Source organism: Pelophylax lessonae (assembly GCF_965119305.1).
Source record: "Pelophylax lessonae genome assembly, chromosome: 1".
NCBI classification, from domain to species: domain Eukaryota; kingdom Metazoa; phylum Chordata; class Amphibia; order Anura; family Ranidae; genus Pelophylax; species Pelophylax lessonae.
In genome coordinates this window covers 594,070,799-594,095,888 of record NC_138768.1, presented here as the reverse complement: position 1 = coordinate 594,095,888, position 25,090 = coordinate 594,070,799, and the positions used below count along the sequence as shown (strand labels likewise).

General features: G+C 42.3%; 1 protein-coding gene across 1 annotated transcript in view; it reads left to right on the top strand.

Annotated features, from left to right (window-relative positions):
- TSPAN5 (tetraspanin 5) overlaps positions 1-25,090 on the top strand; it is a 249,636-nt gene that overhangs the window by 197,134 nt on the left and 27,412 nt on the right. Inside the window, exons 3-4 of the mRNA XM_082244134.1 lie at positions 2,873-3,019; positions 18,874-19,044. Of these exons, the coding sequence (XP_082100260.1) occupies positions 2,873-3,019; positions 18,874-19,044 (318 nt within the window). The remainder of the gene's footprint in view (positions 1-2,872; positions 3,020-18,873; positions 19,045-25,090) is intronic.

Here is a 25,090-nt window from a genome sequence, read left to right as displayed (position 1 = left end):
TTTTGGTCTCGCTTCTGCTCCTCTGGTCTTCATTAAAGTGTTAGCCCCCCGTGCTAGCTTTGTTATGCCAACGAGGAATCGTGGTACTGGGCTACTTTGATGACCTCCTCCTGCGAGCGGGGTCTCCTACTGTTCTGGTGGACAACCTGGAAATTACCATACGAACTCTGCGGGAATTCGGCTGCATTCTGAATTTTCAGAAGGCTGCTCTGGTTCCGTCCACAAAGCTGAACTATCTGGCTCTAACTCTGGACTCGGCCTTGGCCAGAGTGCTCCTTCCTCTGGACAAACTCCAGATATTGCAGGCTGCAATTTGTCTCCTGCTGTCCTCATCCCTTCAGACTTGCATGCGGATGCTGGGCCTGATGGTGTCTACCTTCGAGGCGGTTTCGTTTGCACAGTATAATACAAGGTCCCTACAAAGGGAGATTCTGCCAAACTGGGACAAGACTCCGCAGTCTCTGGACAATCAGATTCAGCTGAGCCGGGGAACAAAGGGGTCCCTAATATGCTGGCTTCGTTCTCCCGCTCTTCGTCTGGGAAAATCCTTCCTCCCCTTGTATTGGACAGTGATCACCACAGATGCCAGCCTGTCTGGCTGGGGAGACTTCCTCGGCAAACATTCTGCTCAGGGTATCTGGACACTCAAAGAGTCCAGACTATCGATCAATGTATTGGAACTCCGAGCGATAAGACTGTGTCTGGATCATTGAACGGATCGTCTTCAGGGATGTCCAGTACCCATTCAATCAGACAATTCCATGCCCTTGGCTTATTTCAATCACCAGGGGGGCACAAAAAGTGTCCTGGCGGCTCTGGAGATAACCCGCATTCTAAGGTGGGCAGTGAGTCTCTTGGAGTTCAACCTCGCTCCTTCTCGGTGGCTCGGATCTTGACCTACCTTCAACAGGGGGGGGGGGGGGGTTGAACAGAAATTGCCCTTGAGTACCATTAAGGGCCAGGTGTCGGCTTTGGCAGTCTTCTTCCAACGACCCTTTGCCACACACTCCCTGGTGTGTACCTTTCTTCAGGGTGTCCGACATTTGGTTCCTCCAGCGCGGTCTCCGTTGCCGCCTTGGGACCTCAATTTGGTGCTTTCGGTCCTCCAGAAGTCTCCCTTTGAGTTCCTTCAGGAGATTCCCTTGCTTACATTGTCTCTCATTTTTATTTGAATGAAGACATTGTGTTGCCTTCCCTGTGTCCCAGGTCAAAACATCCGAAGGAAACTGCCTTGAATGCCTTGGATGTGGTCCAGGCAATCGGGGTGTACTTGGCAGCCAGAGAGTCTTTTAGTAAGTTAGACTCACTATTTGTGCTCATGGATGGACCTCGGAAAGGGTTGTTTGCTTCCTCTGCGACCAATTTCAGATGGATCAGACAGACGGTTATTCAGGCCTTTTCCATCAGGGGTCAGGTTCCCCCTTTCCCTGTCAAGGCGCACTCTTCTCAGGCACTTAATGCCTCCGGGGCCTTCCGTCATCAGGCGCCAGTGATGCAGGTTTGCAAGGCTGCCATCTGGTCGTCGGTGCACACTTTCACAAAGTTTTATAAAGTGGATGTGTTGGCACCTGCGGATGCTTCTTTTGGTCGCAAGATTTTGCAGGCTGCTGTTTAGAGAACCTGATCCTTTTTGAGGGTGTATTATTATTTTTTTTCAGGCGGGCTCCAGTTTTTTGGTTGAGCTCCTGTTGCTTTGTTGGCTACTGTTTAGCCTTGGGTATTTTTTTGCTGTTCCCACCTCTCATGTTTAGCACTGCTTTGGGACATCCCAATAGTTATGAAGATCAGGAGCTGTGTCCGTCAATAAACGAAAGAGAAAATGGGATTTTTGATTTACCGTAATATTCATTTCTCTGATGTTCATTGTCGGACACAGCACCACTCCTCTGTGCAGTTGTAATTCTTCTGACACTGCTTTTAACTAAACTGAGTACCTATAACAGAGAGAGGGAGTATACCCCATGGGACTGCCCATAGGCATAGCCAGATTATTTTTTTTTGCCTAGTGTCATACTCCTGTAGGGGGCAGTATAACCCAATGGTTATGAAGATCAGGAGCTGTGTTCATCAATGAACATTGATGGACACAGAGAAATGGATTTTACGGTAAGTCAAAAATCCCATTTTTACTTTAATACATTCTCTGCATCAAGGTAAAAAACCTACTGTCAACTATAACTCCCCCAAAAAAAAACTTACCTAAACCTGATCTTGATCTAGCGCTGTGCCTGCTCTCTCTCTGCTCACTGGACTCAGGGAGAGCAGAGAGGGAGCCATTGACTCCTGTTGCTGTCAATCAATTCCAGTCAAAGGACACACAGAGTGCAGCTCAGGATTGAGCCCGCACGTGTGTCACCATAAGAATCAGTTTCCTATGGTGGCACACAGAATAGAGAAGGAGCCCAGAGCGCCAGCAGGGGACCCCAGAAGAGGAGGATCTGGGATGCTCTGTGCAAAATCATTATTACGTTTGTTATTAAAGAAATAACTTTACAATCACTTTAATTTCTGATTTGTTGTAAGGTAGGTTGGATCCACATCTTAGCTATCTGCTTACTGCCTCTCAGGGCATTTTGTGGAATGGCTGTGAATCAGCTCAGATTGGTTCAGGATTGAGGTTCTGTTTGTGCTACCTAAGGTTGCTGCCGAGTCCATTACCATCCAGCCATGCTTGCCTTGAGATATGCATGTTAGAGCCTGGGATTTTGGTTACCAGAGATTTTCTAGCAGACATGTATTTAGGTTGTTTATTAGTATTGTGGAACTGACCGTATTACTATGCTTTATAGAAATATTATTGCATGAACATGTACTGTATCTTTTATGTTGTGCTTTATTTCATACATGGCTGTGTCTTGTCTTTTCTTTTCAGGGTGTGCTCTCCAACATCTCCTCCATTACTGACCTTGGGGGGTTTGATCCAGTATGGCTTTTCCTTGTAGTAGGAGGGGTGATGTTCATCCTTGGCTTTGCTGGGTGTATCGGTGCACTTCGGGAAAACACCTTTCTCTTGAAATTTGTAAGTACATTGCAGAATCTATTTTGTGTTTTTTGTGTATGATACACTTCAGTAAATGCAAATTTTAGTAAGTGTATGCGTATATGCATATGAATGTAAATATTATTGTTCTCAGCCAGCACGCTGCTTTACATATTCTTTTCTTATTTTATTCTTTTGCTGTTTAACCCTTTTCAGAGGGCATTGATGCCAAGATGCCCAGGCCATATTTAGTAGTGTTAGCATGTATGTTAACTTAACAGTAATTCCTATATCTAATTTGCATACATAAATAATGTTAAACATAGGTGTCTATTTAGTACACTTTTTTAATAGGAAAAAACACACCCCACGCTTATTTTCTTATAGGCTGACAAATGTGTGAAAATGTTACCTTTTCCCCTCAATTTTTAAAACCTCTGCATTATTTTTAATAGCAAAACTGTATCCTACAGTTTAACTGTTAGAAACATGGCACTGCACACTAATGCTGCAGGTTGAAAGTGGCAATGTGCATTTGGAGACTGAAGGCTTTTATTTTTCTCTGTGGATCCTTCAGCTTGCATGTATATCAGAGCTTGGGCTGGGCCTTTTGGCTAAAGTCCGGGCAATTTTTGTCACCAGGCCTCAGGGCCGGCCAGTGCACCATGCACGACCACTTAATTATTTATTTATTTTCTCTGCCACGTTTTGTCACTTTCACTTATGTGTGTGTTTTTTTTCTCATTAAGATGGATGGTGTGAGTCCTCAGGCTTGCCCTGAAGTCTAGGGGGAGGAAGTGTGGGGGGTGGGGTCCTCCTGGGTGGGGGGGGAGGGGTCTCGCTTCGGGAGAGCCCCTCGACCAAGTATTCGGTTGGCTTTGGCTAACCCAGAAGAACAGGGTCTGCCAAGGCTTCTGGCTAGGCGGACCATTGGAAACCCTTTGTCCCTATCAACAGCCTTGCGCCCCGGGGATCAGGGTAGAGGCCCTACCCCTTCGGGGGGGGGGGGGGGGGGGTGGACAAAGCACACCCCTAAGTGCACTTTTTTTGTGTGTGTTTACATGCACCTTTCTTTACCGCCACGGATTTAAAAAAAGAAAGAAAAAAAAAAAGAGCCTACAGATGATTTGAAACCACTCAGATTCCTGATCATCAATGGCCTCAGTCAGTGACAGCCAGAAGTAAGACCCATAAGAAACAAAGTTAATTTACTAAAGGAAAATAGGCTGTGCACTTTGCAAAGGGCAGTTGCTCCAGAGTCTCTTGCACACGGTATTGATGTTTGAGCATTTTTTTTGGACATGATTTTAGGCATTCGTTTTGCACATATTTATGTGTGTATTTGCACGTATCTGTGCGTTCACGCATTCACATGCACAATGCATTCCTAGGGAAAATGCATTAATATGCGTGCTCATATGCACGCATTTGTGCATAATGGCCCAGATTTATCTAATGTGTTTTACTTAAGAATACGCAGAGCTTGTTTACGTGTCTGTGTGTACAAGCACATTGTAAACCATTGGCAGCATTTTAGATTAGTAAAAAAAAAACACAGTACTGAGCTTTTTCAAGCTGCAGTGTGCAAGAGGCCTAAGGCTCGGTTCACATTTATGCGATGCGGGAAGGCTGCGAATTCGCAGCCTGTTCCCGCATCGCACACGCACCCCCGGCAGTTCACACTGCCATATGCGATACACGGGGGGTGTCAATGTAATCTTAACGACACCCCCAGTTTGATCGCATATCGCAGTGCGATCGTGCAGTTCGCACAGGAACGGATCGCACAAGTGTGAACCGCTGTGCGATCCGATCCTGATGCGGCTGCAAAAATGCCTCCTGTGCGTGTTTGCTCCGGGTGCGATGCGAATTTAGCCATACAAACTGTATGGCTAAACTCGCACCGCACAGCTGATCGCATGTAATGTCGGAGCAGTGCGCTCTGACATTACATGCGAACCCGGCACTCGCAGAAGTGTGAACCGGGGATAAATGGGAAGAACAGAGGCACAGGGGAATAATGCTGTGGGAATCCTTTGACATGAATTAATTATTCACTTTAGGGTTACTCCAATACTGATGCTGGTACCGGTACTAAATATTTGCACGAGTACTCGTAATGATAAGTAAGGAATTCTCAAATCTGGATGGACAGGTGTATGATATCCAGGGTTGCCATAAACGCTGTTGTATTATTTTTTATTGTATATACTGTTATACTTACTTTTTGTTGTTTGTTAACTATTGTACTATGTCTCTAATTGTGGTATCAATTAACTTGGGCTAAGACCAAAGCACCATAGTGCTATGCTTCAGTGTAGAGTACCCCAATTTATATAAGCCATACTCTCCTAGCACCTTATTTTTATAATACTCCCTCCAAAGCTCCCTTTTCTCTATTTGGATATATTTTGGTCTGTGGCCTATGTTTTAGATCTGCTTTCAGACCTACTACAGACTGCTTTGTAATGCATGTATGTAAAACTCAATTCCTTCACCTACAGTTTATAATTCTTTTTCTCTGCAGTTTCTCAAACATAGTCCATTCTGTATTGCTTGGGGTCCACTGTTTTTGTTGCTGCAGTCATTTTTTGAGTTGATGCCTGTTAATTTCTGTCCCTCCAGATGACAGTTCTGGTTTACCCTAATTTGTTAGCAGGCCTCCCTAGCAAAGTTGAACCCAATCACTTGTAGTCGACTTTGTGTTAAACACACTCATTTATGTACATCAAAAGACTTTCCTCTATATGCCTATGTATCTCATAACCCAAATCTATTTGGCTTTTATTCAGCAAATCTATGGCTTGGACAGATAGGTTCCTATTAAACATCCTATGCTTGATTGATTGGGGGAGTGAGTCATTGCAACCATTTTATTGTTCTGAATATGATATTGTTTCGCCACAGGTGGTCAAGTAGGTATGAGTCTACCTGCTGTTCCTCTTTTTTCTTTTTTTTCCCCTTCCAGTACCTTCTCTCTCTCCCCTCTGTCATCTCTCTTTCCTGCCCACCGCCAAGGGATGCATGCCTGACAGGCCACCCTCTCCTCATATAGGTTCAGTTTTAGTGATGGCTAGTAGATTACACTCTTCTTTAAGATATGGCTTTTACAATTATCTCTCTAAATGTACAGGGCCTCACCAAGAAAAAGAAGTGTTTAGATAATTTAGGTCAAAACATGCTGATATACTGTGCCTCCAAGAGACCCACTTCTCTCATTCATCTGCTCCTTAAAATGTTATCGCTTTCTACCCCTACATTTATATGACAACAAATAACATAAGCACAGGGGTATCTAATTGGGCTTCAAGAGATCAGATCATTTTATTTACCAATGTGTCAGGATTATTAGATTATTCCAATTTTTCCAAAAAATAAACCACAATATTACCCATAAAGAACCTTTTAGATATCTCAAAATTTAAAACTACGCCTCACGGATTGCCACCTCACTTTAATCCTTTGGAACCTGGAACTACAGTATAATACCCAGGGGACCTTTAAAGCCCTGATCTCATCTCTACTCCATTCTCCCTCTACAGCCCCAAAGTATATTGATATATAGGAAAAGGACCTGGGAACCCTGTTTGGGGAGGAAGTGCAGTGACAAGTCTGGCTGACCACCAAGTCATGTTTATATAACTAAAAAAAATGAAACAAAAAACAGCGCCTGGATCTATTAAATAAAAAACAGCTGCTGCACATATGCTGGATAAAACATAAAAACAGTATAAAATTGAAAAGCAGAGCTATATAAAAAGTCCAGGTATAAGTAGGGTCCAGCTGATTGGTCTCCTTGAAGTGCCACCACCACCAGAGAGAGAGAGCAACCCCAATCACAATGCCGCTTACCGTCCCACTAATAAAAGAAGGCTCAAAGGTTCCACCAAACTGCTCCTCCAGAAATCCTCAGCGATTCCAGGATCAAGCCAATTAGGTGCGACTCCATACAGATGGTACAAGGCAGACTGATCACTCATAGGTAATAAGAGTAAAAAGAGCTTATCTGCCAGAAATGTTTGACTGCCAACGAGATGACCGCTGCTTCACTCCGTAGTGACGTCCCACATCACAGGTCCCGCCCTAATGTTTATATATATTTATATAACTATCTATGGTAGCCTTGGAGGCTAACTTCAAACTCCTATCTCGATGGTTCCCATGTTTGTGCAGGGTTTTCTCCTTATTGATTTCATGGTTGTTTGGACCCTGGAACATTCTTACATATGTGAATAAAAGTATATCAAATCATACCCATTGTCCTAGGAAAAACCATTGGCTGGAATCCAGGTGAAGCGCTTGCTATAGAAAAGCCATAGGAGATTACTTTGTCTCATGTTAAACTCTAGATGTTCATTCTCACAGCAACTATGTAGAATGTTATCAAGGCTAGGAATACTCCCCACTAAGGCTTTTGTAAAGTCAAGAACTGAGTAATTTAGAACCTATGCAATAAGATAAGCATTTTGACTAAACTCAAAAAAATCTGGGCTCCCTAGGTGAACATTTTCTCCCAGCTTCTTCATTTAAAACCTGGCATGCCAAACCCATGGTAGAATTGCCTCCCCCTTTCTTAGCTCTCTGTTTGTTTCTTAAGCCTCGTACACACGCACCGATTGTTGGCCGTGAATTTTCGGCCGCCGTCCGATCGGCCGATTATCGGCTTGTTAGTATGATGCTTCCGACTGCGACTTTTCGGCCAAACAAAATCTGGTGTGCATGCTATAAAATTTTTGTTGGCCGTCAACAGAACGACCGATTGTTCGTCAGTCAGTACAGATTTCGGCAGACAAAAATCAGTTGAGCAAGACTGGGCATGCTCAGAGAAGAAAAAACACACGGAAAGTTAACCATCACATGACATCACTTCTGGTTGTTGTTGGCCGAGAAAATTCGTGTGCAGTCTAGAGCACATTTCAACCAACACAACAACACTGGACAAAAGACGGCCGATCGGTCGGCCAACAATCGGTGGGTGTGTACGAGGCTTTAGCTTGTCAGATCATACTCTTTGTTCTTTCACATTCTTTGTGCTGACCAGTTAAAGCATACTGGTAGCCACATATTTGTTTCATGCTCACCAAGCCCACAGATTCTTTTCTCATACTTACCCATATAACATTTATTTCTACTTCCCTCATTAGCACACGAGTACCTGTACCCCGTTTTCATGTTGGCTTATAATTTGACCCTTTCCTTTTATTTTTATGCATTCTTTATCTATGGAAAGTTTTCACAATTACAGTAAGCAGAAAAACATAAAAATACACAAGATACATAGACCTAACCATTCACATACAAATTCCAAAAAGGGTACCATCAGGATACCACCATAAATCTAGGTCTAGAATGATCAACAATCGGTACAACATAAACCCATCCTGGGCCACAAGTAAAGCCCAACAGACGTCAAGGGACTAGAAGGTTTGTTAATCAATAGCTTGCCATTAAAATTTGACCCTTTCTTAACCACTTCAATAACAGGCACTTTCACCCTCTTCCTACCCAGGCCATATTTCAGGTTTCAGCGCTGTCGCACTTTGAATGACAACTGCGTGGTCATGTAACACTGTACCCAACCTGAAATGTATATAATTTTTTTGAGACAGAGCTTTCATTTGGTGGTATTTAATCACCACTTGGTTTTTTATTTTTGCTAAACAAACAAAAAAAGATTGAACATTTTGAAAAACAAAACAAAGTTTTTCTTAGTTCTGTTATAAAATTTTGTAAATAAGTACATTTTCTCCTTCACTGATGTGCACTGATGAGAAGGCACTGATGGGCACTGATGAGGCGGCTCTGATAGGCAGCACTGATGGGCACTGAAAGGCATCACTGATGGGCACTGATTAGCATCACTAGTGGGCACTGATGGGCATCACTGATGGGGGCTTCACTGATAATCAGGGCACTGATTATCAGTGCAGATGTCCCCACTGAGAAAAGCCGCTTATCGGCCCTCTCCTCATGTGCTGTTAGTGTGAAGAGAGGAATGCCAATAACCGGCAATTCCTATTTACACTGTGATCAGCTGTGATTGGGCATAGGCTCTTTACCGTAATCAGAGATGCGGTGTCTGAGGGACACACTGCACCCACTGATCGCCGCAATGCATGCCCCCGGGGCCACGCACAAGCGGCCCATTCTAAAGGATGTCATATGACGTCCCGTAAGAACGGGAAAGCCCTTCAAACACAAAGATGGTGACCGCACTCAGACATTGATAGAAGCATTGAAGTTTTATTCATCACCACAAAAAATATATGCAGAACTGACACATCATAAGACAGGTACATAGGTTGACGCGTTTCACGACACTATGATCGCTTACTCATAACCAGAACAGGAAAGCCACTGCCTGGCTATCAATTCACTATAGGCCGGGGGGAACTGGTTAAAGAGCTGGTATTAATCAATTGACTTCTTCAATGCTTATTGGTTACCTTTAACAACTTCTCTTTTCGTGTCACTTTTAGTTTGCAAATGTAATAAAAATGTGTTAAATTGAAATAGAAAATTCCTGTGTTACCTCATTACCTCCATTCGTAGGTTCTTGTCCTTCACACATCTGCCAGGAAGGACATTACAATAGGATTTTCAATGCACACTCTCCACCTGCCGCAAACAGCAGGAATATTCTCTAATAACAGCCACATTGTATTTTATAGTTTAGCATTTATAGTCCTTCTACAAAAACCGAATGACACATACTTCATAAAAATTGCATTCTTTTGTACTATGAATAAAAATAAAAAAATGTAGTTGCTAGCTATCATTTGTTTACAGGCAATAACAATTTTGGAGATTTGACATCATGTATTGTAAAATGCGGGTGTAAATCATTTTCTTTCATGACAACCCAAATTTGTAAACAAAAAGAATTTGACCTACAGTATAATATTATCATAACAAGGTAGTGAATGGTGAAACATGTACTGGAATAATGGACAGACTGCTTTGGGATGGCTTCTGGAGGAGAGGAAGGAATGCGGGGTAGCAGGATCCAACTTAGATTTCTCTTTACAGCACCAGCAAACAGATCCATTTACGTCCCTACATGAAAACAGCCTTTTAATAGGTCAGGGCTTTCGACCAAGCCATTCTGGCACTAGAATCAGCCACTCGCATGCTCAACTAGAGTTCTTTCTGGGGAACAAGCTGTCATCGGTCAATTTTTAGCAGGCCATTATGTAGCCTCTCACCCAACTTCTTTGTTTAACTGGTTTGTAATGGTTTTATCAGTGGTACCGTAGATGGTCATTCTGTGTAAAGCTGTGGTATTGCTTTGCGTATTTGATATTTTAATATTTGATTCTTTGAATTTAGCTTATTGTGCTATAGCTGTCCAGTAGCTTGAGGTTATCTTATATTAGGTACAATAATTCTAACTGAATTGGATAAACCTCCAAAAGAAATACTGAAGTCTTTTAAGCCATTTTGATTAATTCCATTGTTGTCTTTTATTTATTTGTTTGCTAAATGTTATATTAAACATGTATTTCTCATGTGACATCACCTGGAAACAGTAATTGGCTTTACTGTTCAGCTTTTACCATTTGTTTGGTTAATTTTAGTTATGAGACCTATAGACCACTTTTCTCTGCCCTTCCTTAGATACATATATATTGAGAATTCAATAAAATAAGTGTATAGTTCGTAGAGATTAAAGTGCCACTAAACCCACATCATAAAACAACTATTAATAAATGGTGTATTACCTAATGTTCATACTCACTCATGGTCACTATGAGATTAGTTTCCTGTATTCTACAAAAAACCTGTTTGATCCTGCTGCTCTCTATCTGCACCTTTTGTCCATGTCTCCATTTCAGCTAGGGATTTTGCAAAGCAGAGTTTCTTTGCTGAGCATTTCCTTCCTATCACATCTTAGCAGCCCATGTGACTATAGAGTCACACATGTGGGCGAATACACAGTGCTAAATGAGAGCCCACTCCATCCCTCCTTCTCCATGCCCACCAATTAGCTAAACACAATGGGGGTGGGATATTATATGCAGATGAATGGAGGCTTCACCTCCCTGTTTTTCTAAGACACAGGCTGGAGGTGTGTAAGCCCGTGACAGGCAGAAATCCACCCACACCTAGTTATTGTTAAAAATAATATAGATTTGGTTTCAAATATATATATTTGTATGACAATTGAACTACTTTACGCTCGCCTGTCAAATGACAGCGGAGCAGTGCGGCTCTTGTTCTGGGAGGATGCCAAATGACAGCGCCACATAACAGCCACTTTCACGCGCCCGCGGCAGTCGCGGCTGGGCCATGTTCCTAGGACATGGCGCGACCTTGATCTTGGTAGAGAGCCAATGACGTGGCTCTTTACCCATGTGATCGGCTGTGTCCAATCACAGCCGGTCACATGTAAATGGAGAAGTGCCGTTTATTGGGGCTCCTCGCCTCACACTGTCAGAGTGTGGTGAGGAGAGCCGATCAGCAGCTCCTCCTCAAAGGGGAGTCCAGGACAGGTAATCAGGGCACTGATCATCAGTGCCCTGATTACAGTAAAGAAAAAACAGTGCCCATCAGTGACACCAATTAATGCCCATCAGTTACCCCAATCAGTGCCCACCAGTGACCTCAATCAGTGCCCATTAGTGATACCAGTTAGTGCACATCAGTGCCTGCTTATCTGTGCTGCCTGTCATTGCCAATCAGTGCCGCCCATCAGTGCTGCCTATTAGTGCCACCTATCAGTGCCCATCAGTGCCACATATCAGCGCCGCCTATCAGTGCTGCCTATCAGTGCCGTCTATCAGTGCCCATCAGCGTGGCATATCAGTGCCTCCTCATCAGTGCCACCTCATCAGTGCAGCCTATCAGTGCCACCTCATCAGCGCACATCAGTGAAGGAGAAAAATTACTTATTTACAAAATTTACTGACAGAAATCAAGAAAAACTTTTTTTTTTTTCAAAATTTTCTGTATTTTTTCTTTTTATTTTTGTAAAAAATAAAAAACCCAGCAGTGATTAAATACCACCAAAAGAAAGCTCAGTTTGTGTGGAAAAAAATGATAAAAATGTAATTTGGTTACAGCATTGCATTACTGCGCAATTGCCATTCAAAGTGTGACAGCGCTGAAAGTTGAAAATTGGCCTTGGCAAGAAAGGGGTGACAGTGCCCTGTATTGAAGTGGTTAAAGCAGTTTATTGATAATAGTTTTTTTTTTTTCTTTTTTTTTTTTTTTTTACTCTGTATTTCAAAGGCTGTTTAATTTTTTTTGAACATGTGACCTGCAGTAGAGGACTTGAAGCTCCTCCTGCTTATGTTTCCCTGCAGACAGGCTGGAAAAGATCTAGATCATGTGACAGCCGTATATTGATTAGGAAAAAGGTAATTCGATTTTTTTTTTTTTTAATTAAAATATTTACAGTGCCATCATCCACATACATAAATAGAAGGGACAATGTAAATGAAACAGTGTGCCTTTAGTATCACTTAAATAGTTATTTTTTGCCCTAAATGCATTGTTTACAAATGAAATATTATAGGTTTCATGAGACACCTTGGACTCCATGGAACCTTTGTGTACCTATCATGTAAAGTAGGCCTCCTTAGGAGGCAGGAGACTATAGTAGTAGTGATGTATCTTTCATTCTTAGAAAGTTCTTGGACAAGGATCTTGTAAAATTTGTACAGTCCATTATAAATGAGTTACAGGGATTCAGAATGTGATCTTGTGCAAGAAAAATAAATGCAGACGAGTGGCAGCCTTAGGGCAGATATGGCAACATTGACTTTGATCCTGTAGGAAGATTCCCAGCCGCCTGTCTGGAGCTGTAGCACTCACACCATCAGTAGAAAAGCGATACGGTAGAAGGAGGAATCTATGCATTGGCTGGTGCTCCAGAGAAATTCATCTCTTTGCATTGTATTACATTGCAGCTTTGTATGGCAACAGCAGTTAGCAGCTGCAGCAATCAATACTGGGACACATGTAAGTCCACTGTATTAATATGACATTCTGTGCATTGCTGAGTTGAAAAAAGAAAATACAGGAAAATGAAATGTTTTTATAAAAGCAGTATTATCCACTGTTCATTATAAATGGTTTTGGTCAGAAATCCTAAAGCAGCTCACATGATTGCACTTAATAGACTTTTAAAATTTATGAGGTCAATTAGACAATGCAGTAGAAAATATATATTTTTTTCTAATACTGCTTCTATGATTTTAGATCTATATGTTTAGACAGTGAAGAATACAATTAAAAAGCATTCAATGCCAAATTACAATTTTATCTTCGGTCTTGCACAGGTGCACAGGCACCTCTCTTAATAAAATGATTACATTTGTTTACTCTGATTGCACTACAATGTGCAATAGAAATTGCAGCAAGTCAGACTAATGCAGGCCATACACGGTGCCAATTGCTTTTCTGCAACCACAGGTTGCAGGAAAAAAATTCACACAACTCCCCCATCAACACAGACAGTGCTGACAGGGGGGATCAGCATTTGTCTTTTCTCAGCAAGGGGGTGGGTGGGTGAACCTGGGAGAAGACAGTGATTATTGCTAATGGCTATAGCAGCCACTAGCGCTAATGGCAAGAGAATCCAGCAGGCTGGTTTTATCCAAGTTGATCGATCATTCGTTCAACTTGGTACGTTCAGCCCGCCCATTACCGGGTTAAATCTCGGCTGCTTCCGGCTGAACTGGCCGAGATTTGAGCCGTGTATGGCTGGCCTAATACTGTCTCTGTTCCTAGCTGGAGAAGGTTCAGTATCATCTAGCTTTCTCCTCCCCAGCCTTAGTGTCCCTGGCCCACCCCTTTTATTCATTGGATTTCAGTTATTTTAATCATGCTAGCTCCCTGCGGGCCCCTCCCACCTCCAAGAGTTCAGCTTGTGTAAGCATTTAAATTTAAGATAGGGTAAGGTTCAGTGGGCATTGAAGTAAATTTTTCCTGTTTGTAGGACAAAATGTTCATGTAGCAGGTTTTCCAGGCATTGGGCCTGATATAGGTCTGCCATTGTTACCGGTGACACCTACAGCCCATTTAAGCTGAATACCAAAGTGTGAGATTGGAGACAATGACCATTCCGGCATCTTTGGTTTGTTTTGTTTATTTGAAAATGGGGATGGGAGAAGGGAATGAGTGGGATACTCCTCTGGCTCAACTAGGTACAACTGGGGCACTTTGCAGAAAAATGCCTGTTAGCGCTGTCTTGACGCCAGCTGGATGCCGACCAACGCTTACTGACGCTTGAAAAATGCTTTATTACTGAACTGCGCTAGAACTTGACTTGTAACCCTCTGGTTAACTCAAAAGATCCTGGACTGTAGTGAGACTTGACTCTTGACACTCTGTTAAGCTCAAAAGTCCTGTGAACAGCTCCCCCCAGCCCTTCACTGACTGAGGTAGCTCCTTGTAACTGCTTGTGCTGCTGCAACTGTCAACACTGTACACTGCACACTGCATGCTGCACACATTAATTCTTCAGGGCCCAACCGCTGGTGCCCCCTTTACACTTTCAGGGTCCTCTCACTAGGCAGCCCCTCTGACACTTCAGGGTCCTCTCACTAGGCACCCCCTCTGACACTTCAGGGTCCTCTCACTAGGCACCCCCTCTGACACAAAAGGGTTCTCTCATTAGGCACCCCCTTTACCGCTAGCTAGCTCCTGGATCCCTTTTACCTTCACCGGAGTGGTCCCCTCTCAGCTAGGCAGACCCCCAGGGGCAGTTACAGTACTCACAAACTTGGAATGCTTTCCTGAAACTGGGCCCCCTCAACTCCGCTGGTCCTCTGCACACTGGATCCTCTCTGCAGCTCAGCTCAGCTCTCTCTGTACCCTCAGGCAAGCCACCTGAGACACCCGATTCTTCTGACGGGAGGAGAGACAGCCGTACTCTCCCTCCTGGGACTCTGCTTCCCACCAAAGATGCTGCGTCATGTGTTCCCCCAAACTTATACCCACTCCCAGAATGCTGTGCGGCAGAATCTGCCTTCCTGGGGTAGATACAAGCCTGAATGTGCCCCTGATTACCCAATTCCTCCACTGCCCTATGAGAACCCTTTCATGGAGCCAGTAGGGAGACTCCCATCCCAATGGCAACACCTGGGAGACATGACAGCCCAGCTGAAAATCAGGGCCCTGCTGTTTGGCAGCCAAGGCCCACTATACTTTTGCCTAGCACCTACCTTGTAGGGTGCTACATTCAGTTAGTACGTAACCAAATATTTCCATGTGACATAGGGCAAAGTCTTTCTAAGGGTTGCAAGAGATTTGACACCCATGGTTGTATGGAGTTTGTAAAATTGGGTATCCCTGGAACAGGACCAATTATGAAAGCTATGTGGAGATTCATTACACAGGTTAAGGGAGGAGGTGTGTGGAAAGATTGTAAGGGTAGATAGAGTGATACAAGATTACTTGAATGTTTGGTACTGTCCCAAATGTGCATAGAGTAAGCAGTGATGGGGTTTGTCACATTTGGCAAGTTATGTGCTAACTGTGATGCTGGATAGTACTTGGCAATGTTCTGCAATCCCAATCCGGTAGAAGGTTTCTGGGGGTAAATAGTTTATCCTATTTTGAATGCATTGTTAAATGTGAGAGGTGACTTGAATCAGGTCTTTAAAAAAGTACAATAATTTTGGGAAGTAATGTCATTTTCACTGCGCATAGAGTAAGCAGTGATGGGGTTTGACACATTGGGGGAGATTTACTAGAACTGGAAAGTGCATAAAGTGGTGCAGCTCGGCATGGAAACCAGTCCACTTCCAGGTTTTATTGTCAAAGCTTAATTGAGCAAGCTGGAGATAAAGCTAAATAGCTACCATGCACAGCTGCATACAGTTGTAGATAATCTCCGCAATCGAGTATGACACTTGGAGGGATCCGCAAGTTATTATGTCCAACTGAGTTGGTCTTGATAGACTGAAGGCCAACTAAAAAGGTGTCTCAGATGTAGCGTGGTATTTGGCAAGTTTTGTGCTAATTGTGATGCTGGATAGTACTTGGCAATGTTTGGCAATCCCAATCTGGTAGAAGGTTTCTGGGGGTAAATAGTTTTGTGTGGGAGTCTATGATTATCCCATAAAATTTAAATTATTCTATTTTGAATGCGTTGTTAAATGTGAGAGGTGACTTAAATCAGGAGGACCATAAAAAGTACAATAATTTTTGGAAGTAATGTCATTTTCACTGGTTCAATGGTAAAATGTGGCCAAACCAAGAGAGACAAAAGAGATGACATCAGGGCTTGAAACTTTGATTTTTTAATAGCTACATATAAAGTTTTATAAGAGTTTGTGAGTTAAATACCCAAATGGGGAAGGTTATAATTCTCCCATTGGAATTTGAAGGAATGCTGTAGGATCACTGGACAAGGTTTTAAGCTTTGCCTGTTAATCAATAAACCCCAAATTCTACTCATTAAATTTGAAATTCTTATATAAAGTAACAAGTAAATGCAGCTCTGCAGTCTGTAATACATCATTAAAGACTAAGTTCACCTTTACACGTTACGCTTGTAACATGTTCCAGCAGGAGCCTGACATTGCACCCGCCATCCACTGATCACAGGTGCAATGCTTGGCAGGCTCCTGTAGGAAAAAATAATACATTCATTTTTTTTTTCTCTACAAAAAATATGTGCATTTATTTATTTTTCATGAAAATCAGCTTATCCATTAAATGTATTTGTACAATGCAAGCAGTGTATGTACCTGAATTCAACCTGGTATTAGTCATTTACAGTCCATGTACAACTCCCAAGTTCGAGTGTGAGAGGAAGAAATAGACGAAGGAGCCCATTTGTGCTGACAATAAGCATGATGATAGGAGGAGAAAGCATGGTAAGAAGCTCATTACTATGCTGCTTCTTATTTCACTGTCCAGTCACACTCTGTGGCCGGTCCATGATGATCTGGGCTCAGAGGAAGTGGGTTGAATAATGCTGGCCATCAGACTAACCCTAGTTTTTTTTTTTATGCCCCTTGTGTTGAATACAAAATTATGTTTTTGTGAGTGATTCAGAGATCAGTTATATTCCATATTTTTGCATAATAATGGCTAGAAGGTGGGGGGACAGTGTTTAGGTTGGTCCAGGGTATTAAGATAATTTCCAAATCTGTGACCAGGGGGAGAGAAGACATTGTGAAAAGGATGGTCAGTATGCAAGAAATGATAAGGTGAGAGTAAAAAGTGTAGTCTTGATGAGTTAGATTGATTTTCCTCCAGCAATCTACAAGAGTATAGTGTTCTAGCACTCTGCAGAAAGTCCTAGCATCTTTAAACTCATCTAAATGTTTTGTGTGTGGTCAGGTTGGAATCTCCACAGATTAAAGTGTATCAAAAACCAAAAGCAACAATGTAATATATTGTAGTATACAGTCCTTAGATTTGTGGCTGCGTTAATTTTCTTTTTTAGGCGTTTTCCCTTTATTTTCACCCGTTTATCTGGCTAAAAACCCACTTCCTGTCTTAAGGTGGCTTCTCTTACTTCTTCATTGTGTCTATAGAGGAGCAATATAGCCCCCCCTGGACAGCAACATTGTCAACCTGTGGCAGGGGTAGTGGTGGATAGGCTAGTGGATTTAGATAGACTTTACATAATGACTAACAAATTAACCACTTGCAGACCAGTCACCGCAGATATATGGCAGCAGGTCGCAGGTTCCTGCGAATTGCGGTGCCTGTACGGCAGTTCGCGGGAACGATCCTGAAGGCGCGGACGTGTGCGTGCCCATTCGCCTGCGGGGAAGCTGATGCACGGGGCCAGCAGCCACGATTATCCTTGGGTACCCGCGATCACTCCCCGTGGAGAGAGAACAGTGGTCTGCTGTTGTAAACACAGCAGACCGTTGTTCTCTCAGCAATCAACACAGAGCTTCTGTGTTCCTCCTATTTAGGAACACAGGTCTCTGTGTTGATTCCATAAGCCCATCCTCCCACAGCTAGAAAAAACCCTAGGCTCACATTTAACCCTTTGATCACCCCCTGGTGTTCACCCCTTCCCTGCCAGTGTCAGTACAGTAACAGTGCATATTTTTAGCACTGATTACTGTAGTAATGTCACTGGTCCCCCCAAAGTGTAAAAAATCCCAGTTAGGGGTCCGATCTGTCCCTGGCAATGTTACAGTCACGCTAAAAACCGCTGATCGCCGCCATTACTAGTAAAAAAAAAAAAAGAAAAGAAAGAAAAATCACATAAATTTGTAGACGCGATAACTTTTGCGCAAACTAATCAAAGTACACTTATTGGGATTTTTTTTTTTTTTACCAAAAATATGTAGTAGAATACAAATTGGCCTAAAATGATGAAAACATTTGATTAAAATTTTTTTCTATTGGGAATGTTATATAGCAGAAAGTGAAAAATATTGTTTTTATTTTTCAGAATTGTCACTCTTTTTTTGTTTATAACGCAAAAAATAAAAATCGCACAGGTGATCAAATACCACCAAAAGAAAGCTCTATTTGTGGGGAAAAAGGGGACATCAATTTTATTTGGGTACAGCGTCGCACGACTGCGCAATTGTCAGTTCAAATTTTGCAGTGCCAAATCGCAAAAAATGGCCTGGTCATTAAGGAGGAAAATCTTCCGGTCCAGAAGTGGTTAAAGTGCAGTTAACACTTTTTAAATAAAGAAACTGATTTTTTTTCTTTTGTAATAAAGCTTTTACCTAATTAAAGATAAAAGGCTGACAAATATAAGCACAATGATATTTGGTAAATGTACTAGATTGGCATGATGAAACTACATGAAAAATGACCATGTTTATTGATTGATATCATATCCTAAGAAATAAGTCTGTAACCATTGCCAGCCAGTACTACGATGTTAAATCATTTATTGTCACATTTTTTTGTGCTATTATTTATTGGGTCTGTACATATAATTCTTGTTTTATTTGCAGTTTTCTGTTTTCTTGGGAATTATTTTCTTCCTGGAGCTCACAGCGGGGGTCTTGGCATTTGTCTTTAAAGACTGGATTAAGGATCAGCTTTATATCTTTATCAACAGCAACATTAAAGCTTACAGAGATGATATTGACCTGCAGAACCTCATTGACTTCACACAGGAATATGTACGTATGACTTAAAGAAAACTTTAGTCTAAGCAAACACTAACATCAAAATGTTTATATTCCAATAGGTTTGTTACTCTGTTTAGCCAGACTTGTAATTTTGAAACCCTAGCCAGACAACACAAGCATGTCGTGGATGTACCTACCCACTACAATGCAGGTCAGCAATATAGGACCCACCCTATGACTGGATAGGGCGGCTAGTGTAAGAAGTAAGAACAGTAAAACATTATTGAAAACATCACTCTGCTCTCCCCTTCTGTGAGAATGTGCATGTTTAAATGTGAACTATGTCGGCCAATTTAAACCCTGACTGGCTCTTAATATTGTCCTTCCCGCTATCAGTTTAGGTGCACCTGGCAGGGCTTTACAAACACATCCTTTTGCTAGTTCTGTGCATAAATATCTTTAAAAGGGTTGTAAAGTTTCATTTTTAAAAGAAATAAAAATAACAAACCTGTTATACTTACTCGCTCTGTGCAATGATTTTGCACAGAGCAGCCACGGTCCTTCTCTTCTGGGGTGCCTTGGCGGCACTCCTGGCTCCTCCTCTTCATCGGGTGCTCCCATGGAAAGCCACTGTCCATGGGAGCACTTGTGCGGGCGCGTTCCTAAGTCCTGCTGCTGCATTCATTGACACAGACAGCGGGACTTGGTCCGGTCCCCTGATCCTGTGTCACTGGATTTGATTGACAACAGCAGGAGCCAATGGTTCCTGCTGCTATCAGTTTGTCTAATGAGATGAGAAGAAATCCAAGTTTGAGACCGCACTCAGGGTATTATGATGAAATCAAAGGTATATTTATTCCTGACAAATAAAGTAGACAGACAGTGTACAGAACAGACGTGTCCGGTTGACGCGTTTCACGACGCTGTAGGTCGCTTACTCATAACCACACAGAGATGAGACCCAGCGGCTGTAGCTTCATGGTGGGTGCTGCAACAAAGAATGCATTAAGGTGAAAAACTTTAAAACCTTACAAACCCTTTAATTATTTTAATCATTTATGACTCCATGTCGGTAATAGCCAACGTTGCATCACTATGATTGACACAAAAAGCTCCAAACTCTTCTTGGAACAGAATTTTTTCTTACGATTACATGCTGAAAAGGTGACCACATAAGGCATACATAGCTCCCAACTGTCCCTGATTTGGAATAAAGTCCCTCTATCCCTCCTTCCTTCCTCCTTTGTCCCTTATTTTGGTCTGATCTATAAAGTTGTATGTAAAATGCATTATTTATCTTTCAAATAGTGGTTTCCAGTGCTAAACTTTTCATCCAATTTGAAAAATTGCTGCATTTGTAAATTTCAAAAGCCAATATAAAAGAATAATACTGGCAAAAAAAGCAAAAAAAAAAAAAAAAAAAAAACACTTGTGGGTTTAACTAATCTTTTTTTGTTTGTTTAATTCTCCTTTAAGGGGGGCGTGGTGGGAGTGTGTCCTATGCCTACATACTTTTGCTAATAGGTGTCCCTTGCTCCCATATCAAAAAATGGAAGGTATGCACATATTGTTTGGGTTTTGCAATATATATGTTTTTTTTTTTTCATAGAAAGGTTTTTTCTTTTTTTATAGTGCATAAATTGGTATTACACTTAAAAACAAAAATTCTTAATCCCCCTTTCGCACTGGTAAAAACAGGCTGCTGAGCCATGGTTTGACAGCCCACTTAAAAGCTACCATACAGAAGGGGGACCTGTACTGTACACATGCCGTGATATTTTGTTGCAGTGTCAAATTTAATACAACCTGTCAAACTCGCCCATTTAAGTCAATGGGGCCATGCTGCAACAGTGAGCCATAGTCTTGACCCATTACAAATCTCCATTAAGCAAAACAAAAAAAGAAAAAAAAAAAAAGAAAACAGGCATTCAGGAGGTGGTAGGAATGCCCCCCCGGCTCCCTAACGCTTGACAGTGACATCTTAGCCCTGACTCCTCCAAATAAGCCACACCCCCCTGACACATTTAATCCCTCCCCAGGGCTTAGTTATATAAAAAATATATATAAAAATAAATGTGTCAGTGGCTTTGGCCTATTGGGAGGAGGCGCTCTCTAAACGCTGCAATACGGGGTACCGGTTGCATTGCCTCTACACAGCACACACTTGCACTTGTGCATTAAATGGACCATAATATACACCCACTGGTGTGAACAGGTCCATAATATTTATTCCAAAATGCTAATTTCAAAGCATTGTTTTCATAGCATGTTATAGCTTTTCATGTGACAGCCAGTTTTGCGCTTTCATAAATTAAAAACGATAAAGAAGTACGTACATGATTAAAAGGTTATGGAATATATTTACAGCTTTGTGATTACATCATATAAATTATTGATCTGAGAAGAAATGGAATTTTTATAGTGCAAAGCGAGTTTCATAAACCTGTGGAGATAACTGAGTGGCATTATTCCAGTATGTAAAATCTTGATTCTGACACAGTTTTACTATCTCCATAATTACCTAACAACACTAGATAAAACTTTAGTGAAGTACAGTATGCAAGTAACAAGCAGACTTTACATGCAGTGAACAATATCTAAAGTACCACTAAAAAGTCCTAGAAAAGTCTGCCGATTACCTGAAAAATAAGCTTTATTAGGCAGTCCCCTGATAGAATGTGCTTTATTCCAATCGCTTTCTCACGTGGGGAGGTGGTTACACCCGAAGGATCTGGCCAGTGCCAGCGGCTAATGCATGGTACACACAATGAGATTATAGGATGAATGATTGTCTTTTTTTTTTTTGCATGCTAAGTCTCATATTGAAAATGAAGAGGTTACTAAAGTTACGAAAATTTACATACAACAAAATAAAAATTCGGAAGTGATGTAATGTATTCTATTGTAACTGTATTGCATTTTCAGACTAAAACCTAACTGATTAAATGAAAATCTTACGATCTGGTATTGTACCAGAAAAATGTTCATGTTTGTCCTATCTGATAATATCGGATGAATTGTCGTGATTGGCTCTCAAAAGCTGGGTACGATCACTTCCATATATACTATATATACCGGTGTATATAGTATATATAGATACACTATATTACCAAAAGTATTGGGATGCCTGCCTTTACATGCACGTGATCTTTAATGGCATCCCAGTCACCCTTGCAGCTATACCAGCTTCAACTCTGCTGGGAAGGCTGTCCACAAGGTTTAGGAGTGTATCTATGGGAATGTTTGATCATTCTTCCAGAGGCACATTTGTGAGGTCAGGCACTGATGTTGGAGAGAAGATCTGGCTCGCAGTCTGCACTCTAATTTATTGAAAAGGTATTCTTAGGGGTTGAGACAGGGCAGTCAAATTTCCCCACCCCAAACTCGCTCATCCATGTCTTTATGGACCTTGCTTTGTGCACTGGTGCACACTTGCAGTCATGTTGGATGGAAGGGGCTATCCCCAAACTGTTCCCACAAAATAGAGAGCATAAGCTGACACCTTAAGAATTCCCTTCATTTGAACTAAGGGGCCATGCCCAACCCCTTAAAAGCAACCCCACACCATAATCCTCCCTCCACCAAATGATTTGGACCAGTGCACAAAGCAAGGTCCATATAAACATGTATGAATACGAATGAGTATGAATTTGGGATGGAGGAACATAAATGAAATGTGATAATTTTTCAGGAACATAACTGGCCTGACCTCAACCTGATAGACCCCTTTTGGGATGAATTAAAGTGGACACTGCGAGCCATGCTTTCTCGTCCACCTTATTACCTGACCTCACAAATGCACTTCTGCATGGTCAGACATTCCCATAGACACACTCCTAAACCTTGTGGACAGCCTTACCAAATGAGTTGAAGCTGTTATAGCTGCAAAGGGTTAACCAACTCAATATTGAACCCTACAGTCTAAAACTGGGATGCCAATTAAGCTCATGTACGTGTAAAGGCAGGTGTCTCAATAATTTTGACAACATAGAGAATATCATTAAGTCAATCAAACTCCTGGGATATTGATCTGGTCAGTTAACTAGCAGAGGGGTATGTTAATCAGTTTCAGCTGCTTTGGTTCTAATGAAAAGAACAACAGCTGCACTAGATGGGCAACAATGAGACAACCTCCAAAACAGGAATGGTTTTACGGGTGAAGCCCACTGACTTTTTTTCCCTACACATTTTTTCTGATTGCTTTTCCCTAGTTTTGAATCTGGCTAGGGTCAGTGTCACTACTGGTAGCATGAGGCGATACCTGGACCCTATAAAGGTTGCACAGTCAGTCCAACTCCTCCAGGATGACACATCAATACATGCCACTGCCAAAAGGTTCGCTGTGTCTCCCAGCACAGTCTCAAGAGCATGGGGGAGATTCCAGGAGACAGGCAGTTACTCTAGGAGAGCTGGACAGGGCCGAAGAAGGTGCTTAACCCATCAGCAAGACGGGTATCTGCTCCTTGATGAGCACTGTCAGAGCACTACAAAAAGACCTGCAGCCGGCCACTAGTGTGAATGTCTCTGACCAAAGAACTAGAAACAGACTTCGTGAGGGTGGCCTAAGGGCTCGACGTTCTCTAGAGGGCTCTGTGTTTACTGTCCCGCACCGTGGAACTCGATTGGCATTTGCCACCAAACACAAGAATTGGCAGGTCCACCACTGGGGCCCTGTGCTTCTCACAGATGAGAGCAGGTTCACCCTGAGCACATGTAACAGATGTGAAAGTGTCTGGAGAAGCCGTGGAGAATGTTATGCTGCCTGTAACATTGTTCAGTCAAGTTGGTGATGTGGTGCACCAGTGATGGTCTGAGGAGGGACGCACACCCCTCTACAGGCTAGACAATGGCACCCTGACTGCCATTAGGTATCGGGATGAAATCCTTGGACCCATTGTCAGTCCCCTACGCTGGTGCATTGGGTCCTGGGTTCCTCCTGGTGCATGACAATGCCCGGCCTCATGTGGTGAGAATATGCAGCTGGTTCTTGGATGATGCAGGAATTAAAACCATTGAATGGCCCCTACACTCCCCTGACCTAAATCCAATAGAACACCTCTGGGACATTATGTTTCAGTCGATCCAACACCACCAGGTTTTACCTCAATCTGTTCAGGAGCTCAATGATGCCCCGGTCCAGATCTGGGAGGAAATACCCCAGGACACCATCTGTCGTCTCATTAGGAGCATGCCCCAATGTTGTCAGGCATGAATACAAGCATGTGGGGCCATACAAACTACTGAGTATCATTTTGAATTGCTGCAACGAAATTTCAGAAAAATGGACTTGCCCGCTGCAATTTTTTTTCACTTTGAATTTCAGGGTGTATTTGAATTCAGCCCTCTGTAGGTTAATAATTTATACTTTCATTAAACTATGTGACATCCTCTCATTCCTAACACATTACCCAGTCCATATCGGCATACTGTAGATAGTCAACATGATATTTTTCCCCATTGAGATCTGATGTTATTTCAAAGTGTCCCTTTAAATTTTTTGAGCTGCGTGTATGTAAATGTGTATATATATATATATATATATATATATATATATATACAGTATCTCACAAAAATGAGTACACCCCTAAGTGAAAATGTCCAAATTTGGCCCAATTAGCCATTTTTCCTCCCCGTTGTCATGTGACTCCTTAGTGTTGCAAGGTCTCAGGTGTGAATGGGGGAGCAGGTATGTTAAATTAGGTATTATCGCTCTCACTCTCTCATACTAGTCACTGGAAATTCAACATGGCACCTTATGGCAAAAAACTCTCTGAGGATCTAAAAACAAGAATTGTCACTCTACATAAAGATGGCCTAGGCTAAAAGAAGATTGCCAAGAACCTGAAACTGAGCTGCAACATGGTGGCCAAGGCCATACAGCGATTTACCAGGAGAGGTTCCACTCAGAACAGGCCTCGCCATGGTCGACCAAAGAAGTTAGGTGCACGCGCTCAGCGTCATATCCAGAGGTTATCTTTGGGAAATAGACGTATGAGTGGTGCCAGAATTGCTGCAGAGGTTGAACAGGTGGGGGGTCAGCCTGTCAGTGCTCAGACCATACGCCTCACACTGCATCAAATTGGTCTGCATGGCTGTC